The 23651-nt window shown below is 41.2% G+C and overlaps 4 protein-coding genes across 4 annotated transcripts in view; 1 reads left to right on the top strand and 3 right to left on the bottom strand.

The window, feature by feature from the left end:
• ythdc2 (YTH domain containing 2) overlaps positions 1-5739 on the bottom strand; it is a 36641-nt gene extending 30902 nt beyond the window's left edge. The window contains exons 1-8 of the mRNA XM_076284184.1: positions 5580-5739; positions 4684-4842; positions 4225-4315; positions 3862-4061; positions 3184-3386; positions 2427-2593; positions 1074-1176; positions 357-513 (exon numbers count right to left, since the gene is read on the bottom strand). Coding sequence (XP_076140299.1) covers positions 357-513; positions 1074-1176; positions 2427-2593; positions 3184-3386; positions 3862-4061; positions 4225-4315; positions 4684-4840 — 1078 coding nt within the window. The 5' untranslated portion in view covers positions 4841-4842; positions 5580-5739. The remainder of the gene's footprint in view (positions 1-356; positions 514-1073; positions 1177-2426; positions 2594-3183; positions 3387-3861; positions 4062-4224; positions 4316-4683; positions 4843-5579) is intronic.
• Positions 5740-5985: 246 nt separating this feature from the next.
• Positions 5986-7506, bottom strand: LOC143122470 (uncharacterized). Its single transcript, XM_076283258.1, has 3 exons — positions 7165-7506; positions 6557-6789; positions 5986-6372 (listed from the first exon to the last, which is right to left on the bottom strand). Exons 1-3 carry the CDS (start codon positions 7430-7432, stop codon positions 6280-6282), a joined length of 594 nt encoding a protein of 197 aa, XP_076139373.1. The 5' UTR covers positions 7433-7506; the 3' UTR covers positions 5986-6279.
• Positions 7507-9464: 1958 nt separating this feature from the next.
• pik3ip1 (phosphoinositide-3-kinase interacting protein 1) lies at positions 9465-15752 on the top strand. Its single transcript, XM_076284183.1, has 6 exons — positions 9465-9619; positions 9968-10087; positions 11426-11542; positions 11721-11903; positions 12499-12577; positions 14648-15752. Exons 1-6 carry the CDS (start codon positions 9556-9558, stop codon positions 14937-14939), a joined length of 855 nt encoding a protein of 284 aa, XP_076140298.1. The 5' UTR covers positions 9465-9555; the 3' UTR covers positions 14940-15752.
• A 3023-nt stretch (positions 15753-18775) lies between these two features.
• rnf185 (ring finger protein 185) lies at positions 18776-22230 on the bottom strand. Its single transcript, XM_076284182.1, has 7 exons — positions 22122-22230; positions 21277-21501; positions 21148-21166; positions 20943-21055; positions 20765-20819; positions 19989-20106; positions 18776-19267 (listed from the first exon to the last, which is right to left on the bottom strand). Exons 2-7 carry the CDS (start codon positions 21447-21449, stop codon positions 19170-19172), a joined length of 576 nt encoding a protein of 191 aa, XP_076140297.1. The 5' UTR covers positions 21450-21501; positions 22122-22230; the 3' UTR covers positions 18776-19169.
• Between the last annotated feature and the right edge of the window lie 1421 nt (positions 22231-23651).

The raw sequence follows: 23651 nt of genomic DNA, 5'->3' as shown, positions 1-23651 counted from the left end.
ATCACAGACACACAACTAAATTACACTGAACATACCAGACAGGGCTTGCATGGTCAGGTGGACAGATAGCATATTGACACACTATTTTGGTGCACGGCTGACTTGATTGTTTTGAGTCAAATAAAATGTCATATGCCTTTGTCTGGCTGTATTTGAATATGCAAAGGAAAACCTTTTGTTCTTGTGTGGATGAGGCCTCAAAAACTCCTAAATAAAACAGACCTTCAGTCAGTGGATGTCTCACTAAAGGCAACAACAGGGGTGGGTGTGTGTGTGGGGGGGAGGGGTGGAGGTAGGGGGGGGGGTATTGGCAACTTCTGGCACTGCAGTTACAGCCTCCCTCCCTGGTGACTTACTGTGAATGACGGGACAGGTGCCGAAGTAGCGCACAAAGAGGTCGATGTCCAGAGCGGCGCTGGAGAGGATGAGCTTCAGCGTGGGCATCTTCTGCAGCAGGTCCCTCAGCTTCGTCAGGAGGAAGTCGCTCAGGCCGTCTCGCTCATGGACCTCATCCTGTATCCACAAAGTACTAGTTCAGACCACAACCACCTTTGTGGTGTGCTAATTGCATGCATTAAAAGCAAATGTTAAAGAATCATTCAGGAAGTCAGTGTAGCGAACATTTGGATCAAGTTACATTACATTACCCTACAGAAACACTCATTATTCATTTATTTTACTAATTTTTTTTATAACATGACCTCATATATTTTCACAGTAACAAAAAGTAGGCATCACTATAATGGCCCATTCACACCAAGAACGATAACGATAACTATAAATAAATATCGTTCTCGTTAATATGAATGACGACGTTCACACATAAACTATAACGATTACGTCATGAAGAGCGATATCGTTGGGGATCACTTTCAGAGCGATTTTCAGAATAAAAAGCTAAAAGCCAATCAGAACCCATCGAATTTTAACCGTCACATTCATTAACACAAGGAGAGACTTTGTTTATCGTTGTTCAGTGTGAACACTTTTATCGTTGTGGTTATGGTTATAGTTATCATTCTTGGTGTGAATAGGCCTTAAGAGTCACAGAGATACATAGTAGCGGCACAGACCACTATGACGTGTGTAACTGTTGAGAGGGTAGCATCCCCTGCCATCAGGGTCCGTAACAGGACCCCACTGGTGCAGAACGTCAGTAGAGTCTTGGGAGAAACTCTGAATAGATAAATCAAGTGAAACGACATTTAAAGTGATATTCAGTCACTCAATAACATCAGCCCTATTCAAGGCATGTCACTTACAGCAGTGAGGCACAGTTCACTAGTTCCCCTCAAGTACCTGATGTTTGGACCAAATTGCTTACGACATGCTATCTCAACTGAGTTACCAGAAGGGGAGTACCAGAGATAAAGGGTCCTCTTTTTGTGTTTTATTGTGATGACAGTCAGTCGTTCTACTACACAACAAGACAACAGCACAGTGCACAGTCAAATACATACTGTGCTACTGGCCATTGAGTGGGGCCTCTTCATCACATCAGTGACACTTCATTACGGTTTAGGAGTGGGCTGGAGTGCACTTTGCGAGAACCAAAAGTCTGCAGCAAGGCGCCATAGTTGCTGTACTTCAGCATATGGGCTGCACGTCGTGTTGGGAGCCTCGATGGCAAAATAAACAGCGTGAGCAGGTGGCAGGGCTTTCAGCCAACATCGGCAGCCTGGGTGTCTGTGAGCATTTTGGCCTGCATCATTTACACAGCCATTGTTAGTGGAAATAAAATATTAACTAATTAACAGTAACTCTCTCTCTCTCTCTCTCTCACACACACACACACACACACACACACACACACACAAACACACACCTCAGTTGTGATTTCCTGTCAATGATCAGATTAGAGTTTAACTCATAGGCTTCTATCTGTCACAACCCTCAGTCTGTGTTTCCCACTGACCTTCCTCTAGTTAATTTGCGTTAACACTGGATACTATCATCCATCTTTTTCTTACACACACACACACACACACACACACACACACACACACACACACACACACACACACACACACTTGGACTGCACTACACAATTACAAATGCAACATACGCACAAACACAGACATACTTGTGTGGACATGCACAGTTCCAATTCCCTGTCAGTGACCAGATTACAGTTTAACTCATAGGATTCCATCTCTGTCACAACCTTCAGTCTGTTTTTCCCACTGACCTCCCTCTTCACTTCAGTTAATTTGTGTTCACACTGGACACTGCCATCCATCTTTTTGTCTCTCTCTCTCTCTCTCTCTCTCTCACACTCACACACACACTCACACACACACACATACATGTTTGTACGCACACACATATACACACAAACACAGACATACTTGCAAACACACACATTCACATACTTGCCTGCACACATACACACACACACACACACACACACACACATACACACACACCTGCTCTCTAGGCGAATCTGGTAACCAATGGTCTGGCCGATACTCTCTCCTCGCTCGGCGGCCACCCTCTCTGCCACAGCGATGGCCGCCAGGCGCCGTGGCTGAGTGCAGAAGATGCGACAGGGGATCCCGTTACGGCTGCAGTCGTCCAGTAGGAACTGGGGAATCTGGGAAACAAAAAGAGAAGCATACCCACTCTGAGTCAGGGAGAAATTTGCATCAGGAATACTGAATTACCCTCGACCTTGAGGAACACCAGAGGTGTCAGTCACCCCCACTTGAAGATTTACCCACAGATAAAACCCATCAGACTGTGTGGCTGTAGGGGCCTTTATCAGGAGAACACCTACATAATTACTTTTAAATATGTTATGTCAAGAGCTGCAGCTCTATTCTACATTATTATATTCTACTATCTACTATTCTACAGTGGTGAAGGTACAGCATTGGAGGTGTGCCATCTCTGGGATGCTGTTTTATCCCTTTGGTAACAAGTGCATCTTGTCATAGATGCTACTATTTAGAGTTAGTATTTTATGTTTTTGATTTATTTCAGATGAGAATCATAACCTATGTTCTATGATCTACGGAATCTTTAACAACCTGGCCCACACCTGAATTCAGACACAGTGCCTGAGAACATTAGTGGTACAGAACACAACTTTTTGCCAAAGCTCATGACTTTTTTCAACTAATTCTAAATCTAAAAAGCTGCAAAAGTTCTTAGTCAGCAGGCTGAGGAACCCAGCTCCCTCACCTGAGTAGTCTTGCCAGAGCCGGTCTCACCCAAAACCAGAATTACACGGTTATCCTTGATGATCTTCACAATCTCCTCCTGACGTTCGTACACGGGCAAGGAGCGACGAAAGTGGTCCAACTCTGACTGCCCTCTCCTGGGGGGTACCTGAGGGATGCCGTTGTTTAACCGCCCACTCGTCCTGTTCTTGTCCCGGCCATTATCTGAGTGTATACAGGAAATTAGTATGGAAATCACAAGTATGTCAACCAATGAGCTCTGACAGTATGGGTTTTCATTCATTTTCCAATAAAACTTAAAGAGATCATGTGGCTGCATAGGTAGCAGCAGAGCAAACGTCAACATGAATTTTCCCTCACGATTATCCAGGGAATAGGGGGTTAGATATTGGTGTCAGCAAATGTCTAGTAACAATATGTGTTATTTATGCAGCCATACAATATAACTAAACCTGAAACAAAGTGTCTGCAAAATTTTTCTGCAAGCTAAAGCAACCTCTGTATTATTTGATTAAGGCAGAGACATTATGAGCTATTCATAGAAACAAAAACTCAAAGGCCACAGTGCAATATCTGATCCCACATTTTCAATTTCTTTCCAAGATTTTAAGTATTCATGTTTTCAAGAAAAACTGGCAGTAGTCATGCATTAAAAGTAATTGACAAGACAAGAACTCACCACCAGCTTCCAAAGCAACAGATATCCCTCGTTCAGTACGCGGGAGCAGGTCTGTGATCTCTTTGTTTGTCATTGGAAACCTCTGGAGAAGGTTCCGGACCACCTGTTTGGAGCAGGGGCTGAGACTGAAGGTCATGATGGACTGAGCGGATTCAGAGCCGTCCTTCTTCCTTATAGTAAGGAACCGGTTTGACCCCTTCCTGCAAAACATTATAAAAACACTGTGGTCATTATTGAGTATGGCATTGGGTTCTCTGGTATTGGCTGATCCAGTCGGTATGGTAGTTACAATTATCATGTTCACGTCTTTGCTGAATCCTTTTCACACTCCAAATGAGATAAGCTTTAATTTTTTACACATACCCACGGCTTTTTGAAATATATCCCTGTGACTGGGCAAAGCGATGTATGAATGCCCTCTCAGTGCTGGTCAAGGAGGAAGGAAATTCCATTTCTGTGGATGAGAACGTCACTGCACAGTAAGTAAAGTTGCTACACTACAGTCAATGGAAAGGTGATACAGGGATAGTCACATCTTTAGCAATGCATCACATAACCTAAGCTTTTACTAAAGAAAACTTACTGAAACACAAACTATTATCAATTGTAATTGAAAAACAGAGATGGGACGTCCCAGGCCAAATAAATGTTAATGTGTGTATGTCTGTCTCTGTCTGCCTGTCTGTCTGTCTGTCTGTCTGTCTGTGTGTGAGTGAGTGAATGTATTAAATCAAGGAAAACCACAACTGATAAACCAATGAACAAGATGAGCAAGTCATCCTTAAGCAATGGATATAAGGGCTACACACACATGGTATATACCTTTTTGGTCACTGTACTGAAATCGCTCCAGAGAAATGTGCACTGCTATTTTAACCTCTTCATCGATGCGGATATCTTTCAGTCCTTTCCCCCTGGAAGAGCCCGACTGTCTGTTGTGGGACATGGTTGGTTTTGGGGAGGTGTTTGGTCGTGACATGGCTGTAAAATCACAAGGTTAAAGTTACATTAACATGAATGCATTAACTAAGTAGACATGTGTAGCTAAGACACCTTATGCATGAACGTTACGTTTATGTTTGTTAACTAACTAGGTACAAGTTAGCTAACGTTATGTTTCATTTCATCCTTTCTTTTAGTTAGTCACCTTAAGTTACTGGACACTTTTTATCTAACTCGGTCTGATTTCAATAACGTTGGCTACCCTTTCTTCTCTTGACTGATGCCAAGGTTTACAATTTTCGAGAGAAAGTATAGTCCAGCAGTCCATTCATTTACTTACCTATAGACAGCCAGGTTATTTGAAATAATGTTATCAGACTAGTCAACGTTATTTAAGTTAAACATGCTAGGATAACTAGAAAGTCTAACGTTAATGACATCTTGACACTAAAACTGACCAAGAAAGTATTTCTAGCTGATGCGTAGTGTGTCTGGCAGAAATGTCTGTTCGCTGGCGACAATAACTTTTCTCAGTTAATTAAGTACTGGCTAAGGTCAACGTCCTATGTGATTAGGATAACTTAACAGTGAGGTAACGTTAACTTACAGCTGATGAAATTCAGTGAAACTAAACCGCTAACTGTTAGCTAGCTAGTCAGCTTTGGACAGTGAAAATTCGGCTTACAAGCTAACTCGCTTGCTAGCACAAGCTAGCTGTGTTAGCCAACAAGACAGCTTATTGCAAGGCAAAACATACACTGTAGTCTCTAACTCACCATTCACTTGTATCTTCGGCTGGACGTAACGTTAGTCCAGAAAACCAAGTATTAATATGGATTTTCAGGTTTGTCTCCTCACGCTCACCCAAAACAACAGACCGGTTGAAGTATCAGTGGAAGCGTAAAAACACCGGTCAATCAGTCAGGCAGAGTGACAGGGTGCAGTGCGCAAGAATTTTGAACATGTAACAATTCCTATGAAATGAAAATGAAATGAGATTCTATTCAGGCATGGCATTGGGCCCTTCCTTTTCTTGTAACATCATAACATTTATCTCCGGAACACATGTTTCTAAGATGTCTAGAAAAATTATGTTTAACTCATTTTAATATGTTTTATTTAATTGAACTGTACATTTACCACACAATATGTTGATGGGTATAGACATGCTGGAGCATTAGGCCTCAGATGCAGCTGTAAATAGGTAAACACTAGGCCTACGGGATGGACCCTACTGTCACACTTGGAGTAATGCTTGGCTTGACATTGACATATGTTCACTTCACCATAATGTGTCATACAATGATGAACAGGCTAGGCCTACTACAAAGAAAGGAAAATTCATTCAGGTGAACAAAACAACAACCAGGCTATTTCTTTTTTCTTTTCCTTCACTGTGTCAGAGTCAGAGTAAAACAAGACCAATTAATCAGGAAATGCAAACATGAATGCCATTTTAATGTTTTTTTTTGCAGGCTAGAGGTCAGATCTCCAGTGTGCTGGGTCTTGCAGGCCAAATGAGTGTCTTCTCTGCCTTCTCCACTTCGCTCTTCGGTTCTTAAACCATACCTGTACAATATCTTTAGCACTTAGTCACTAATATCAAGAGGAGGGTGGTAAGAAAATAAAATAGTGTAGAATTCATATGCATATGCTTCTTATGTTCTTTAACAGTGATACAACTTTTTGGCTTTTTCACTGTAGGATTATCAATTGAAAACTTGAAAACTGGTATAGATGCTGAGAAGCTTACCTCCACCCTTTCTTCACGCAGGTGAGTGCGTTGAGCCAGTTGTTCACGTGTGTTAATGTCAGGGTACTGGTTTTGCAGAAACAGTTCCTCAAGGGCATCGAGCTGCTCCTCGGTAAAGATGGTGCGGTGCCTCCGCATGCGTCTCTGAACCTGCCCGAAATGCAGCGCCTCAGAACCCTCTTCCACCACATGCGCCTCAGCATACCACTGTTTGACCCAGGAGAACGGGCAAGCTGAAACACAGGTGATTTATATGGGTAAGTTTAAATGCAGGAATGCTTACAGGGTAGCTAAATAAACAGAGCAGGCTTCTGGAAGATCTAAACTACAATATACAAATCAGTAGATAATTTCATGGCTTTATAAATCTGACAGATACACAAAGACGTCTATTTCAAGATAGATTTCTATTCATGCAATAGTGAAAGTCACAGGGTAATAAGCTGTAATTACAAAAGAAAGCATGCAGAGTCAGATAAATACACTGTTACTATACTGTTACTATACTATCTCACAAACTTTTTGTGTAAAGCCACAGCCTCTGCTTAAATATTAAAGATGCGGATGGAAAAAAAAATGTTGTTGTTGAGAAAAAGTTTGGCTCTCACGTGTTGCTGGGACGCAGTCTGTGTGCAGCATCTCCCCACACTGGCAACAGCACAAGCAGCAGATGCACGTGGGTTGAAGAGCGTCCGCATGGGTCAATGCTGAGGCGGCCCTTGCTCCTACGTCCCCTTTGTTTGCCTCTGAAAGATGAGAGACTGCTGTTGTAGTGGAAATGTCGGTCCTCTCCCCTCTCTCGAGCCCTCCTCCGCTCAGAATGCTGTCGATGGTAAACGTCAGCTTCCTTCTGCCTGAGTGGACAGCCACGTCCATGATCCAGCAGCAACCTCTCTTTCTTGCAACTGCTGGATGGAACTATTTACTGTCAAGAGTTGAGATTCAAGTGTTTTTACGTGTGCCAGTCCTTCACCCTCTCTACCTGGTGTCTGGTCCAAGCCACTGCTTTTACTTTCTGAAAGAGAAAAAGTCAAACTGTAATCCCCCTGGGCTACAACAGGGAGGGAAAAAAATAAAGTGGTGGAGGCTAAAATCCTGGTTAATCTGGCCAGTTTGTAAGGCGACTGGTGAATGAAAGATTCGGCTAATCTCGCCTGCACCAAAAAGAGATCAGATTTCTCTGTATTAAATGACGGGGACCAAGCTTCTAAAATCCTTATTGTTGTGGTCTTGTGGGGGGGGGAGGGCAGTAGATTGCCTGGTATTAGATTAGACATGGATTTAGAGATGCCTGGGAGGTGAGGACCCACAATAGGATTAGGGTTTTGTTTGTGATTTAACCAATGGTGGCTGTAACATCACCTTGCCTATGATTTATGATTTGTTAGACACTCTATTTCTTCAGTTACCATACAAACATAACTAATGTTGATCTCTGTGCAAGACGATGTTAGTTGAGTCCAAAGCAGGCAAATGTTACAGAGCTTGTGAATATTTTTTTAAAACATTTGTGCTATGTGTAAACATAGATTGTTTGTTCCATTAGATAAACTATGAAACCAGAGATGCCTGTCTGTTTGTAACTGCTGTTGTTTGACTGACATTATCTACACGGAAATCTCTCCCCACCATTTCTCATGGGCTTTTTTAACCCACAAGATTTCTTGAATGGAACTCCTCATTTTCTTATGATGAGTTCTAATGCCATTAAACATTGTACTCTGCACAATGACAATAAAGTTGTAAATAAAGTGTAAAATCTAATCTAATCTAAAGTTGAATCTAATTAAGCTAACTTTACCCCTGTACTTTATGCCATTAATGAGTAAAACCACAGCACTCTTTTACATAGGCTAATTACTTAATGGGTATTTGATGGACTACTCATATGCTCAACTTAATTGTAGATCTGCAACATCTGTGTGGCAGTTTTATTGAGTTAGACACAGAGGAGTAGGCCACATCACAGTCTCCCAGAAGTGCCATTCCTGAACATATATCCTTCCATGCCTTATCACAGAGATGCAGTTATGCAGGCCCACTTCTCTGACTTCTAGGTAAAGCTATTACATGTTGTATTTATTTTCTGACAAATCCTTTGATTTCATATGGAGGATTGCACTTTCCTCTCACCAAGGAATTAATGGATTTTCAAAATCTGTCTTAAGCCCCAGAGATAAGGAGTCTTGAAAACAGATAACAGTAAACACCTTCTTTCTTTCACTGCTGCTTAATGGCTAGCAGATTGCTGAAGTATAGTTTTTAGTGTGGTGAAGATGCGTATCACTAGCCTTTGTGATTTCTCAAAAGGAAACATCTTATCATGTTCCTGTGGTTTGAAAGTAGCATTAAGTACAATACACGGGCTTAGTATTATCATCTTAGGGATACCTTTTCAGAAAAGCATAAATGAAATCTATTGTGGTTCCAGACTTGGGGGGAAAATGCCTGATCCAATAGCCTACGTCATTTGTAGTTTAAACAATGTAGATGGCCACAAGTGCCTATTAATGAGCCTTTATGGACCATATTATTCAGTGATATGTTGTACCCTATCCCTAATGCCAAATTAATGTTTAAACATAAGGTAGGCTATACAGGGAAGCTAAATGAATTCATGCAAGTTTGGAAGAATGACTTGCATCGTTTTGTTCGTGATTGAGAAACCTAATAGTTTTGACAAAATTAATATAGCTGACATTGATTATAAGCCTCTTACGTAACAGAGATGACACAGGTAAAAATATGATATAATATGTTTCCTTTCGACTTTTCAAGGAGTGAAACGAACAAAAACAACCTGCCACAGCCAAAACAATGGGAGTCAGATTAAAGGACTGAGAAAAGGTTTCTTTAGGACCTTGGGTTCTAGCCCTATTAGAAGATCCGTCTCCAGTTACAGCTGGAAGTCCCGCTTTAGAGCCACATGCTCTGTGTCAACACATCACAAGTGCCATTTGGTTTACGCCGTAGAGTATTTATATTTTCATAGTGTTAACATGTTTTTTCAAGGATATGTGTTGTTGGCTGTCGTATATGTGACCACAGGATCGGTTATTCCCGGTAAGTAATTTCTCGTGACTCGAAATAATATTTTGACGAAGGAATGAGCGGAGGAGGCAGGCTAACTGACTGACTGTCATGTCGATCTGTTTACTCCCTCTGCAGCAACCCTATTTTAAAGTTTAGAGTCTTTATATAAATACATTAGGTAACATTTCTCATCGTGGCTTAAGGATATGTTTATTCTGTAAAGTGTTGTGTCAGCTAATTACTTCGTCGATAGCCTATTGTTTGCTGTTTCTACATCTTAGCCTAGATTTCACAATGCATTTGACATAAATTCCCTCTAAGACGCTATCTTGGTAAATAGTTGAATTTGTTTCGATTTCGTGCGTTCATTATTGACAGATTGCATACGAGTGCATGGTGGGCAGTATGACGGGGAGAGGACAATCAGCTCAAACGGGGAAAAGTGCCTCAACTGGCTCAATGTTACTAATGCCGCTGATTACACCACCAACAATACAGGTAGGGTGTTTACAGCTTCTGTAGCTTGCTTCAAGCACAGATTTGCCACCTCGCGGTTGTTCTTTAACTGTTGATGCGAACTTAAAAAACAAAACACAAAAAACAATGCGTAATGCGTACGGGGAGTGTTGTCGAAAAGCCCTTGTTTGTGTGTGTGTGTGTGTGTGTGTGCAACAAACAACGTCTTGGTGGGTAGGGCACTAAAATGAAAATGAATCTGTTTTTGTTCAAAAAGCAAACCTCGCAACGAGCTTACGCCCATCATATAACATGAAAGGGCTGGCTGAGGTCAGCAGCAGTCTGTCCATATTGCCTTATTACTTATGAAATGGACCCTTAGCCTAAGCAGCCTACTACATCACGAAAATTGGGTTTGGTCTTCAAAGGTACCAGCAGTGGATCCCTATTAACAAAGTGGTTTATTTTCTAATCAGAACAGTCCAACTCAATAAATTGCTGCAGCCCAGAAAGTCATGTTTACCATGTTGATTTTAACATTTAAACCCCCTCTTTATGAATTTCCTGACGTCATGATGTTTTGACAGCCATCATCACAACTGCTACTAGTTTAGCTTGAGTTGCAACATTCCACATAGAATGTACAAAAAAATAGATCATCAGTCAAGATATTATTGAAGGAAACAGACAATTTACTCTATTATTTTAGATTAAATTATCTGAAATATATAAAATGATTGAAATGGGTGGAATGATAGAAACTTGATGGAATTTTGATTTTGATATTTCTGCCATTTTGTTGGGGTGTGTGTCTGTGTTGTCTTTCATAAACTGATCAATTCAAGTGTCCTCTATAGCCCTTTCTATTGAAGGCCTTGTATAATGGTCCTCGTGGTCAAGTTCAGAATGTGCAGTTGAGTTGTAGGCTTGAGAATGTGCCAGTAAGATGTGAAGTGCTGGGGTTGAGTGCTGCTTGCTTCGCTGTACACTGCCTAATGTCAACACTTCCCAGTGAGCAGTTGTCATGCAGTAGTGAATGGGGCGTCTGCAAACAAGGTAGTTCATGTCAGGAGGTCACTTGACTTTGTGCCCAGGAGGGGTTGGCTGCCAAAACCCAAAAACGACATGCACCGAAAAACACACACAAGTGCTTGCACGTCCACTCTCACATGCACACACACGCACGCGCATGCACATGCACACACACACACACACACACACACACACACACACACACACACACACACACACACACACACCCAAACTGTGTCCTGCTTGATTTTGTAAGTGGTCTGTTTATAGAAGGACTGATTCTAGCTGTGTTGTGAAGCATGCCCCTGTGGTGGTAGTTCTGAGCTTGTTGTTTTGACTGACCTGCAGAGCTCTGGGACCATAGTTTCTGCCGAAATCCAGACGCCTCAGCAAGACCTTGGTGCTTTGTATTGGTTGGAGGCGATACCATTCAAAAACAAGACTGTGACATTGGCTTATGCCAAGGTATGCTGCTGTACTTTCAGCACAGGAAAATGCAGAAAAATGCACAATTCTTCATACCATGAATACAGATAATCAAGACAAAAATGGCATTTATTTATTTAAAAAAAGTATTTATTATTGACATATGGCAAAATATTCTCTGCATCCCTGCATGGTGTGTATATGTATTATTTTGCAGACCAGTCTGCCTCCGCTACGGCAAAGACGAATGTGGACCCACCTCCATCCTCCGGCGAGGGGCAGGTTGGTCGGCCGGATGCCAGCCCGTCCCAGCGGGATAGCGTTGCAGCGAAACCTGACCCGGGAATTAGCCGAAGGGTTCGCGTCGGGCCTAAGAAGAAAAAGGACCTGGGTCCTCTAGGTAACCTTGGTCATATTTTGGCTCATTTCACACACAAGTAGGGGTTGCGGCTGCAAATCTGTAACCGCCCAGCGGGACGGACAGAGTGGCCGGTCACGCTTATGTGGGTTTCCCCCCTTTGGTTAATTTTAAACCGCAGCTGCAATAGCCTCAATGGCTAATGCTGCAAATTTAATTTCACCTCCCATCTAGAATGGTTCATGAACACAGCTACAGATTCTTCTCGACAGATGAACACAATCTAGTTGTTAAATCAGTGAGAGTAAAAAAAAAAAATCCCACGATTGAAGACTTTGTGCATACACACATTATACAGATGCATACATACTAAATCATATATTTCTTTACACATTCATACACATTACTATGTACATACATATGAATGTAGCCTCATGCATACAAAACCTACAAAATCATCTGTATATTTGAGTGAAATTACTGCTGAATATCAGTTTATGATTCTGCCCTGCAGAAGTGTCCTCAGTAAGAATCACTGACTGGGACACCAGCCAGCTGGTTGAGTGCTCAGATGCAGATCAGCAGACGGAGATGTGTAGTGATGTTCTGATGTGTGTTTTTCTGTTGTCCTCCACAGGATATGTTCTTGGTGGCATGATGATGCTCATCATCATCATGCTTGGAACGGGAATAATTCTGGGCTATTTCTATAAGAAGTAAGTTGTTCTCTGTGTCTCTCTTTCTCCCTCTCTCCTCACACACACACACACAAACACACACACACACACACACACACACACACTTACTCTGGTTACCCAGGGTAACCGGTTTTTGTCTAAAATTAGTAACCTCTACCAAACAACACCCATGTTCTAAAATCACTGGAACCTACAGCCTCTTGGGGTTATAAAAAAAACTGTAAAAAACTGCATAATGATCCTTTAAGATGTTAGATGATAAAGCAAATAAAAAGATCACAAAGGACGCTGTTTATCATTAACAACCTCCTCTATAACATCCTCCAGCATATAGGAGTATAACTGGAAACTCTAAAACTTGACTTAATCCAGTGTTACAGTAAGTTTCCTGTACTTGAAATGTATGCAAATTATGGCATATTTCAGTAAATAATGGCTAATTATAAATATAACATTTCAGAAAACTTGCAATGAAAACAATTATTGCTGTGTAAGTTTTGTGGAGATATTTATTACTTAAGATTTTTAGCCTATTCACCTGTAATATATACCTGCATAGATATAATTGACATAAACAGGGTTATAAAACATAAAAAGATACCCCAAATGCAATGCTGTCACATATTTTCTAATTCTATGGTGGTATACCTTGTCACCAAATCACTATGAGACTTATACCCTTCGAATGGTACCGACTGACCAAAATTAGGGGGTCTGGCTCAAGGGCTAAACCGTGAAATGAAGATGGTAGAGCTGCAGATGACTGAACTAATCAACTGATTATAAAAAAAGCTTGTGCGATTTGTGGTTCCATTACGTAACCTCCCTATTGTGGTTATGGACAGGAGGAAGGGCAGGGCAGACTGCTCAGTGTCATCGGGCTATTAGATTACACCTCATAAGTCTATTATAGAAAAACTATATATAGCCCTGCAATCTGGTTATTTATGATGCAATGTTTTTATGTCCATGTGTTTCTCTATGTATATGCTTGTGTGTGTGTGTGTGTGTGTGTGTGTGTGTGTGTGCGTGTGCACACTCTTTATCAAATACAAAATTCATTGGTGTAGCTATAGATAGATATGTAGTTGTGATTTTTTGACCATTTATTTAGTATTGATTCATTGATTGATTGGTTTGTTATTCATTCATTCATTCATTCATATATAGCTGAAATACATATGGGGAGTGACGTTTGCATAACCGGTCACTTGGTTGTATATACTGTGCCTCCCCACTTGTCAATGTTGTTTATGTATATCTTACTTAGCTTGGTCAAAAATAGTTCTCTCACAGGGCATAGCAAGTGCTAAGCTTCATAAACAGCAGAAGACATTTTTCAGGAGATTTCATTTTGTTGATTTTCTATTGCTTTAAATTAAGTAATTAAATCAAATGTTGTAAATTAAATGAACTTGGAGACATATATTATTGGTACAAGATTGAGATGGTGTGCACTCAGCACAAATGGCTGGAAATGAGCTAGATGAAAGACAGAGAGAGCTAGATGACGGAGAGCTTTTACTGTGAGTGACTCATTCACTTGCGCTCGTTTTCTCTCACTCACTCCTAATTCTGTTATTCTCTTTCTACTCTCTCTTTTATTTAGCATCTCTTTTTTCTAATTATATTTCTCTCTTCCTGTCATTCGCTCTGTGTCACACACATATATACACACACACACACACTCTCTCTCTCTTTCCATACCTCCCTACCTCCCTCTCCCTCACTCACACACACACTCTCTCTCTCTCTCTTTCTCTCCCTCCTCCTTCCCTCCCTCCCTCTCCCTCACACACACAAACTCACACACACACATACATTCACACTCTCTCTCTCCCTCCCTCTCCCTCTACCTCACACACACACACACACACACACACACACACACACACACACACACACACACACACACACACACACACACACACACACACACACACACACACACACACACACACACACACACACACACACACACACACACACACACACACACACACAAATATATACTTTGCATCTCTTTTTGCCTGTCTTCTCTTTTACCTAATTTGTCTGTGTGTTTGTGTGTGTTTGTGTTTCCTGTAGGGGACAAAAACTGAAACAGCAGCAGGAGCAGAGAGCCTACGAGCAGGAGATGCACCGCATCAACCTCCCGCTCTCAGCCTTTTCCAACCTCGCCTGCCAGCTCGACGATGACGCCTGCTCGCCCATCAACCACCAAGAGAAGCTTCTAGAAAAGGAGAAAGAGCAGGAGAGGATGGAGGAGGAAGAGGACCCGGAAGGGGGACAGAGGAAGAAGTCGGTAGAGGCGGTGGTGCAGATGGTAGGAGAGGGAGTCTCTAATGGTCTCGACAAGACCGACGCCTCTGGCGCCTGACTGGTGTGTGCGAGCCATGACCTCTTGACCTTTTCCTCTGGAATGGAAAGTGGTGTACTCAGAAGCAGCGCTTCCCTTTGTGGCTCTTCCCTGGAGATGTTAGGAATGTGGAGCAACCTACCTGTTTGTGCCGCTGTTTTTGCTGTCTATACAAACACTGACCAGATTGGACCGACGTGTTCTATTTCAGGACTGATGATTAAGTGATAACACTGAAGAGAGTTAAGAAGGTTTTGGGAGCTGGGGACCAAGTAATAGGTGTCAATCAGCAAATCTGCAAAAAGATCGAACATTGAAGAGAGATGACTAGTTCTACCAAAGATTTACAGAAGTATCACAGCACTGGATTTAAATACCGGTACATACATATGCAGTTGCTTTTTATTGTTCTGCTTTTTTGAGAAGGGATTCCCAAAAGCAACCATAATATCATTGACTTTATTTTGCAATGTAGCTTTTCCTTCAAATGCAAGAAATGTACTTGCACTTGTTGATTTTCTTAGTTTAACAACTGGGAGTTGTGATTCATTGTAGTCACAAACATGTCACATTTTTTTGTCTTTGTTCAAATAGCTCTCACTGCCCAAACCAAGCCTTCCTTTATCCTCTGGTTAAACGAGGGAAGGCCTTCAAAACATGAACAACACTCCAGGCGAGCAGTTGAGATGGACACTATTTGTTTCAGCACCTTAAGCAGCAATAGCTAGTTGTGTTGCAAAGTGTTATGCCATTACCTGCATCCATCTTAGCAGAATTGTTCTGCACATGTAAAACAAGCATGAAATGCATTGTATATATAAAACATTCTTTGAATGTCGTGTCATAGACCTTTTTATTTGTGTGAGTATTACTCATTTATTTGTGTGAGTAATACTGCTATACTGAGAGAATACTGAGTGAATCACATTTTCTGATATTCCTTGTGTATTTTATAGACTGCAGATTGTATACACACACCACAGTTGATATGGTGGTACAGTTTGTATGCCCTTCAATTGTGGATATGCACATTCCAATCTGTTCCGTAAACAAGGCTGTTTTAAGTTTACTGAACAAAGTTTTTGAACAAAGGTCTGTTTCACTCGGAATACAGATCACTCCTATTGTCATTCCTGTGCATGAATATGTCAAGAAAACACTGTTAATGTCAGTACATGTCAGACCTGTTGGGATTGCACTAACTGACAAATGATTTAGAGACCAAGGGTCGGTTTCGTATAACATGTGGTAGAGATAGGACAGCTTAATGGTTATCCTAACGTTAGGAGAGTTTGTTTAAGATTTCGGGAGGGGATAAGAATACACTGTTCTTATCTTGAGCTAGGGTAGGAAAACAGGCTTAGGAACGGTTCATTCTGTAATGGCTTTATTTTCTTTAATCAGATCCTAAACCAAGTTACCATGGTTACCAAACAAGTTAGCAGGTTTCTGGCCCCAGACAGTAAAAGCAAAATGGGCATAATGCACAGCATTCTTGAGTTAATCCCATGATCCACTATGAACCTTTAATTTTACTATTTACTGTTTTTAGTCATACTACCAATGCCACAGGTAGGCAAAGGTAAAAAGACCTCTGCGGATATCACATCCATGTGGACATACCAATACAGTTTTTATCCTTTGTTGAGGAAGAAGCTGCACCTCGCAGATTGCTGTGGGAAAGCAAGGACCGCGACAAGACTAGGTCAAGCGCAGCCCTGCATGGACCAGACGTGACCATAATGAGGACGAGCTGTTTCTTCTATTCCCAAGCCCTGAATAGACCCTCGCCTCAGAATTGGGGTAGCTAAACACATACAGACACAAACACAACCCAGCAATTGTATACGGGACAGAGAGTTCAGTCACTAGTTCAGTAAATGGCATCCAGTGAGACACACAGGAAGTATTTCTGCTGTTTGATCAAGCTTTAAATGAGTTAATGAATGGTGTCACTTAGAAACTTCCAAAGCACTTTACTTAGATACAGCACAAGACCCTCATAATTGCCACTAATGAGATCTTGCTCAGAATACTCACCATACACTGGCAATCTGGTTGGGTGGTGCGTAGATAGAATTTACCATCCAGTTTTGTGTTATTGGACAAGAAGAAGTTGATCTGACAAAATGAGTCACAAGTCGCACATTCTAATTTTGAGATACAGGCCGATTAGGCCTACTTCAAAAACCATTGAAACTTTTTTGGTGAAATATGAAAGAAGCACTTAAAATGTATTTCATAGTCAAGATAAGAATGTAAAGTTACAAAAATATTATTCAAGTGGGAAAATCATACCTGTACCTGTCTGTAACCTGTAACTTCAAATGCGATTTTCTCAGTTTTTCAATTGGAAACAAATGGTGGGAGGACATAATTCAAAATGTTATATCTTGACAACAATTCAAGATATGGCCAGGATATTGTTTTAAAGCTCATGTCCTTTCCATTGATACCAAAATCTCAGTTTTGAATTTTGGGTCACTGTGACTTATTTTGCCAGATCGCGTCACATATCGTAAAGAAGTCTCAGTGATCATCAGCTCTTGATTCAGCCATGATTGTCACTCACCTCCTGCCTGGTAATATTGACTGCGAAGTTAGGCGAGAATGAATCTGCACCTTTTAGATTGGCTATAATCCTAGTGGTGGCGCCAAGGCGTAGGCGTAATGCACTGAGTATGGAGTTACCCGAAACGTTTGTATAGCACTTTAACATAACAGCATGAAGTTTGATTAGACAATAAAAAAAAAATCCTGAGTAGATTACTCAGCTTTTTTGGTATTTTTTACCATTTTGAGTGCAAGCTTCATTGTTGTTTTCAAATATTGATTTTGTGAACATAAGGGACCCTTATCCTATAGAAAATCATATTCTGTTTCATCCATAGACTGTATATATAGAACTCTATATATATATATATATGCAGTCTATGGTTTCATCAATCTATTCATTCATTCATTAACTTCTCTACAGTGAGTAAGGGATAATGCATGTATAGTCCGCCAGTCAGTATAAGAACATAAATCCAGAGAGGATGAACAGGGCCTGGACTGGCAGTCGAGTGTTTATTATATGGCTGCTTGCCAAATTGGTATTGTGCCTTTCAGGGTGACCCAAGGACACTTCACACAATGGAGAGGTGACGTTAAAGACCATAGGCCTTAGTGAATTGGTACATATTCAGACGGTTCTTAAATGCCCAGGGAAGGGGCAGTACGGACATCTGATGGGAGTGCCTTCCAAGGAGTGGAGGCTACAGCACTGATCACTCTGTCCCCATAAAAATCTGACATGAGTGTGCCGCACTCCACTTTCGGCGTTTGATTACATTAGATTCAGTTGTTTTCAATACAAGCCCACACACCAGCGTTGAACTTTGCCTCAGCCGCCGTGTCGATTATGATTCAGCTCTGTCTTTAGTCAGCGCTGCTCAGTAAAATCCATTGTTTATCAAATGCTTTTCCGTTGCCTGTTCGTTCCAGTGCAGATGTACATGGCAAATGTTGGCACACTCATGTTTGCGGCTATATGCGGACTGCTTTAGTCCAGTCTGGTGTGGGGGATGGAGAGTAAGCGCTTGTGCATCGACTGGAGATTCCAAGACAGGGTGTAGGGATGGAGAAGGTCCAAGAGGATGGGGGGGGGGGGGGGGGCAGGGATTTATAGGTGGGGAGGATTTTATACATTCGCGACTTGACCAGCAGCCAGTGAGGGTGCATGAAGATGGGAGTGATGTGTTGCCAAGGCGAGAGAGGACCATGGCAGCCCTAACTGCGCATTCTGCATTCACATTTATTTATGCACAGGTTGAATGCAGGTTGTGTATATGATACTACAAATGATGATTGCCAAGTTTTAAAATGACCAGAACTTGTTTTATTAATACTATACCATTAGTAAAAATAAAAACGGTCAAAAAAGATCACAGTATTATATTCATACAATTAAATAATGACAGGTTTCTTCAAACATGAGTTATGTACGTGCAAATATGAGGCTCACATACTGCACATGAAATCACACATTAAGGAGATATGAAATGTGTTAAAAAGCACAATCATCCCCTGAAAATTGAACCAAACCAAGATCATTGGAGAACGAAGAGGGAATGTCCACACTGCAAAATAGCTTTTACATGGTCGGACACACAACCGTGTGTGTTTATCACTTAACCATCTGATTCGTCATGTAGCGTCGGTGAAGAGGAACATATCCTGAAGTCAAAATTAACTGCGGTCTAATCCTTTTTACGCAATGAGTAGCCAGAACATGATCACCAGCGCCACAAACAGGAAGAGGCGGGACAGGAACTGCTCATCCATATGCTGTGGGGTGCCAGGGGCAGCTGGAGAAAATAAAATAAATAAATCACTCTTTCATTCAAACCATTCAACACTTCCTTATGTTATGCTTTTATTCACATTTACTTATAAAACATAAAAACAAAGTAATACTTAGGGAAAAAAGTGGTTACTGACAAGGTTATTTTCCAAACTAAGAACAGAAGCTATTGCAGCAGGTTGCAAGGCCAGAACAAAGTACCCATGAATGCATTTAAAGGGGAACTTGGCAACTATTTCAACGTAATAAACCCGTTTAGAAATCATTTGGATGGTTAAATGACCTGTTCCGGTGAAAATGGTGACTTTTCCCGCTGCCCCTAGCGTCCCCAGGCGGAAAACCAACCTTGCAACATTAAGACTACCGTCCCGGAAAGAGAAGTGAGAAACAAGAAACTCTTTTTTAATCGTGTTTCTTACCTTTTAACATCCACATTGTTCTGCCGAACTTATGCTAACCGTTTCGCTTGCTTGTAAACAAATCCATGTGCTTTATCGTTACCTTTTTCCAGTTTGAAATAGCATAATGCACAATTTCTCCAGCAGAGGGGGAAATATAGCTAATCCTGCCAAGTTTCCCTTTAAGAGTAACATGGCATCACCACAAGAACGGCACACCTCCACCTAGAGATCAAATTAAGCATAACACTCTCCCATCCTAACAATCTCTTCCTATGTTGCCTCCACAAATATGCCTAAAACATCCAAGAATGAGGGAGAAAATACCTGGAGGAGGTCGACCATCGTTTATGTTGAACGCTGTGGCAAAAATGCCAAAAGGAAAGGCTCCTATCCCAAAGGACATCTGGAAACCCCCATCACCGAAGCCAAAGCCTTGAAAGCCCTATAAGAAGTATAAAATTAGAAATATACGTCACTGCCAGATCTTAAAAGCCAGACATAAAAAACAATGTGTATTTGTTTATGCTTGTTGAAAAGTTAACATTGGTGTTCTTTAAATTTGCAATGTAAAAATCAGCCTGATATGCAAAACTGGTCTGGTAATTACTTTCACACCATGAGAGAATACAGAAATTAAGCATGCCACCGTGAAGTCAACCCTATTGTCAGTCCAAGGTGTCTTGGTAATGCATTTAAAATGCAAGAAAAACCTAAACAGTAATTTTTCTTTTCAAGACAAATTGGCATTTGCTGTAAGTTGCATCCTGTATGGGTGAACAGGATGTGATGCAACTACTGAAGCTTGGTGGTGACATTCCCCTGGGAACTCAATGGAACAGGTCCCCTTCCTCCACTCCGAGGACATTTAATAAGTCTCAGTGGGAGCCCTACTTAAGTTAATGAATTACATGCAGGTTCGCAGGTATACAGCAACCACCTCAATCCCACGTAATAGTTTCATCAGGTAGGGTGTGATAGCAGGTGTCTAGTGCAATATGGTGGGCAGTGTTGCATTGGTCTTCTCTAGGTAGCTCATTAGAACCATTATTAGGGCAATAAACACATCAAAACAGTAGGAAATAAGCCGGTTCTGAGCTTACCCCTCGGTTCTCTGGTTCAGGACGCTGGCCCTGTGGTCGGGGAGGAGTTCTTTCTCTAGAAAACACAGAAACATTTTGTATTATTGACTGGCCTAAATTCTTCTCTTTCTAGACAAATGACCACGTATGGCACAGATAACTCTGATAAATGTTGGACATTTCATGGATCGTTGCTTACCTGGGGTCCTGTTGGCCAGTGCTGCCCCTTCCATACAGAGGGATGACTTTGTCACGGCTGATGCCGGCCTTACAAACTGGACATACCTGTCTGTTTGGTCTGGTTTCCAACCACTATAACAGCAAAATGTACATACCTCTATTAACAAGAGTCTTTCACAATAGTGAGTTAAGTGTCAAGTGTAAAAGAAAGAATGCATTTATACCTGATGTAAGCAGGGCCAACTTCATGGTGGAGGTATGGTGGAGGGTAAAACAAATTAGGAATAATTGGTAAATACCACACCTATTTATCAATGAAATGATAGCTGCATTTGAGGAAACTCGATCCCTACCAGAAAAGATGCCCGCAGAGACTTATCACAGCATCCTTTGATGTGTCCAGGCAAATGTTGCACTCAAATGTGCTGTCTTGGCTACTGCTTTCTCCCGATGAGTTCCCAGAGCTGGGATTGGAGGTGGTGTCTGCTCCTGTAGAGCCAGAGGCTTGGGGCCCGGCGCTGGCCATAGTCACTACCGCTGGGGGTCCAGTCCAGTCTCAGGAATTATTACACATAAGACTGGAGGAGCAGAATTTCCGTCAAATCAAACGGACAATCAATGACACAGAAAAACCCAACGCTTCAGTGCATGAGATCAAAGAGCCAGCTTTCTAAAAAAAAAAAAAAAAACCTCACCTGTTTTTCAGCAAACAGAGAACAAATCTGTCAACTCTAAGTCTCAAACATGTTAACAAGTGCCCTTATTGATCGTGCCAAGTGAAATACATTTCAAGGTATAGTGTGACATTAATGGCAACAAATCGACTAAGAATTATGTGGGGCCTTTACTGCTCAACAACTTTCTTTAGAGTTCTTTGCAGACCAACTCCTCCGCGACCCTTAGGCTACAAAACTTACGTTAAAGGACCAAGACTGTAATCACTAACCTAAATGACTTTGAGCCTTGGCAATCCCCTCAGATCTGACTGAACAACTGACCTCTGCTTCGAATTATTTAACGTGAGCTCGAATTATTTAACCTAAAACCTGGCCATTAACGTTAGTTTATTTAGTTAGGCTGCTGCTGCTGCTAGCCGATAGGCTAACTAACGCATCACGGGTCGTTTAAGCAAAACACTCGTAAGCAGCTAGATATACCATATGTATACACAAGTAACACAAGTTAAGGGCAATCTTACCTTTCTAGATTCATAGACGACTTGAGTTAAATACGTATCTTATTCATTTCTCAATGTGAAGACACACATTACTAGTCTTTGCACTTTCAGCTGATTGCATCAACAAACTACCCGGAAGTGAGCAAAGGAAGCGTAAAGCAGACGCAGTATTTCGATTGGTTGTGCTGCCACGTATTCAAATCAACGGGATGTGGATGTGGACTACGTGTGGACACACACAGGCAGGACACTTGGGACACTTGGAAGAAAATAAGGGCTTTCAGTAATTCAAGACACAGATATCAAGTGGCCTTTGAATCCATTTAAGTGAATAATGAGTTAACTTTTAAAGTGCATTATGTAGGCTATAGATTATTAGATTAGATTGGATTCAACTTTATTGTCATTTAGCAGAGGTACAGAGCCAATGAAATGCAGTTGACATCTAAACAGAAATGCAAAGAAACATTAAATACCAAAGTGCAGATTGAGTACAGTATTCTGTGCAGTTACGTAGACAATAGAGAATAATTATGAATAGTTGGATAAATACAGGTTTTCCAGATGACATGTCTACAGTGACAGATATGGTTATGTACAAAGAGTGTAAATAGATTCTATATACAGTATATTGCACAGGTTTATGGGCAGGTTATGGAATATATATCTATATATATATCTGACACAAGATTCCACACAACTTCTTGTTCAAACCATGGTCATCTCCAGGCTGGACTATTGTAATTCACTATTAGCTGGCTTACCCGCTTGTGTAATCATTACAGCTGATTCAGAATGCTGGAGCATGCCTGGTCTTCAATCAGCCAAAGAGGACACATGTAACTCCTCTCCTAGTTACCCTCCATTGGCTCAGTAGCTAGAATTAAATTTAAATGTCTCTCTTTGGCCTATAGGACACTGACTGGATCTGCTCCTAATTATTTTAACTCAATAATAAAGGCGTACATCCCCAACCGCCCACTGTGGTCTTCTGATGAGCGTCTGCTATGTCGACCAGTCTTAAACACTAGGTCTAATTCAAGACTCTTTTCCTCAGTGGTTCCATGTTGGTGGAATGCGTTGTCCAGACTCTCCGTTCCTGTGGTAGTTTTGGGTCGTTTAAGAGGGGTCTAAAGACATTCCTGTTCAACATGCACTTAGTGCTTTAAGCGCTTCTTATGCGTTATGGTTTGTACAATATTGTTTTATTTCCATTGGGCTGTTTATTAATTTGACATTATTGTTTATTATCGATATTCTCCTTAATGTAGTCTTACCATGTCATTGTTTTTTTTTATATTATTGATTGAATGGACATTATTGTTTATTATTGCTTTTTCCCTCATTTTCATTGCTTACTCTATTAGGCTATTGATTGAATGTTGTTTATTATTGCTATTCTCCTTATTATAGTTTGACCAACATTCTAATCTGTTCCCTGTTCAATTTTTAAATATTATGTTTTTTTTGTATTTGTGTGTCGCTTTGGACAAAGGCGTCTGCAAAATCCCATAACCATAGAATGTGTATTGGATATTAACAGTGCAAGGG

This window comes from Alosa pseudoharengus, unplaced genomic scaffold (genome assembly GCF_046254945.1).
Source record: "Alosa pseudoharengus isolate Yale_2024_CS ecotype anadromous, Long Island Sound unplaced genomic scaffold, YU_APseudo_1.1 YU_APseudo_1.1_scf_14, whole genome shotgun sequence".
Classification (NCBI taxonomy): domain Eukaryota; kingdom Metazoa; phylum Chordata; class Actinopteri; order Clupeiformes; family Clupeidae; genus Alosa; species Alosa pseudoharengus.
This window is presented reverse-complemented; position numbering and strand designations above follow the sequence as displayed.

Bases quoted from the DNA above. Each gene is read 5' to 3' on its own strand.
- LOC143122470 (XM_076283258.1), bottom strand. From the start codon at position 7,432: ATGGACGTGGCTGTCCACTCAGGCAGAAGGAAGCTGACGTTTACCATC. The intron at 6,790-7,164 runs GTGAGAGCCAAA...CCTGTGTTTCAG, and splicing joins AGACTGCGTCCCAGCAACAC to CTTGCCCGTTCTCCTGGGTC. The intron at 6,373-6,556 runs GTAAGCTTCTCA...GATATTGTACAG, and splicing joins TGCGTGAAGAAAGGGTGGAG to GTATGGTTTAAGAACCGAAG.
- pik3ip1 (XM_076284183.1), top strand. From the start codon at position 9,556: ATGTTTTTTCAAGGATATGTGTTGTTGGCTGTCGTATATGTGACCACA. The intron at 9,620-9,967 runs GTAAGTAATTTC...CATTATTGACAG, and splicing joins CACAGGATCGGTTATTCCCG to ATTGCATACGAGTGCATGGT. The intron at 11,904-12,498 runs GTAACCTTGGTC...TGTCCTCCACAG, and splicing joins AAAGGACCTGGGTCCTCTAG to GATATGTTCTTGGTGGCATG.
- rnf185 (XM_076284182.1), bottom strand. From the start codon at position 21,449: ATGGCCAGCGCCGGGCCCCAAGCCTCTGGCTCTACAGGAGCAGACACC. The intron at 20,820-20,942 runs GTAAGCAACGAT...TGTGTTTTCTAG, and splicing joins ACTGGCCAACAGGACCCCAG to AGAAAGAACTCCTCCCCGAC. The intron at 20,107-20,764 runs GTAAGCTCAGAA...TACTTCTTATAG, and splicing joins CTGAACCAGAGAACCGAGGG to GGCTTTCAAGGCTTTGGCTT.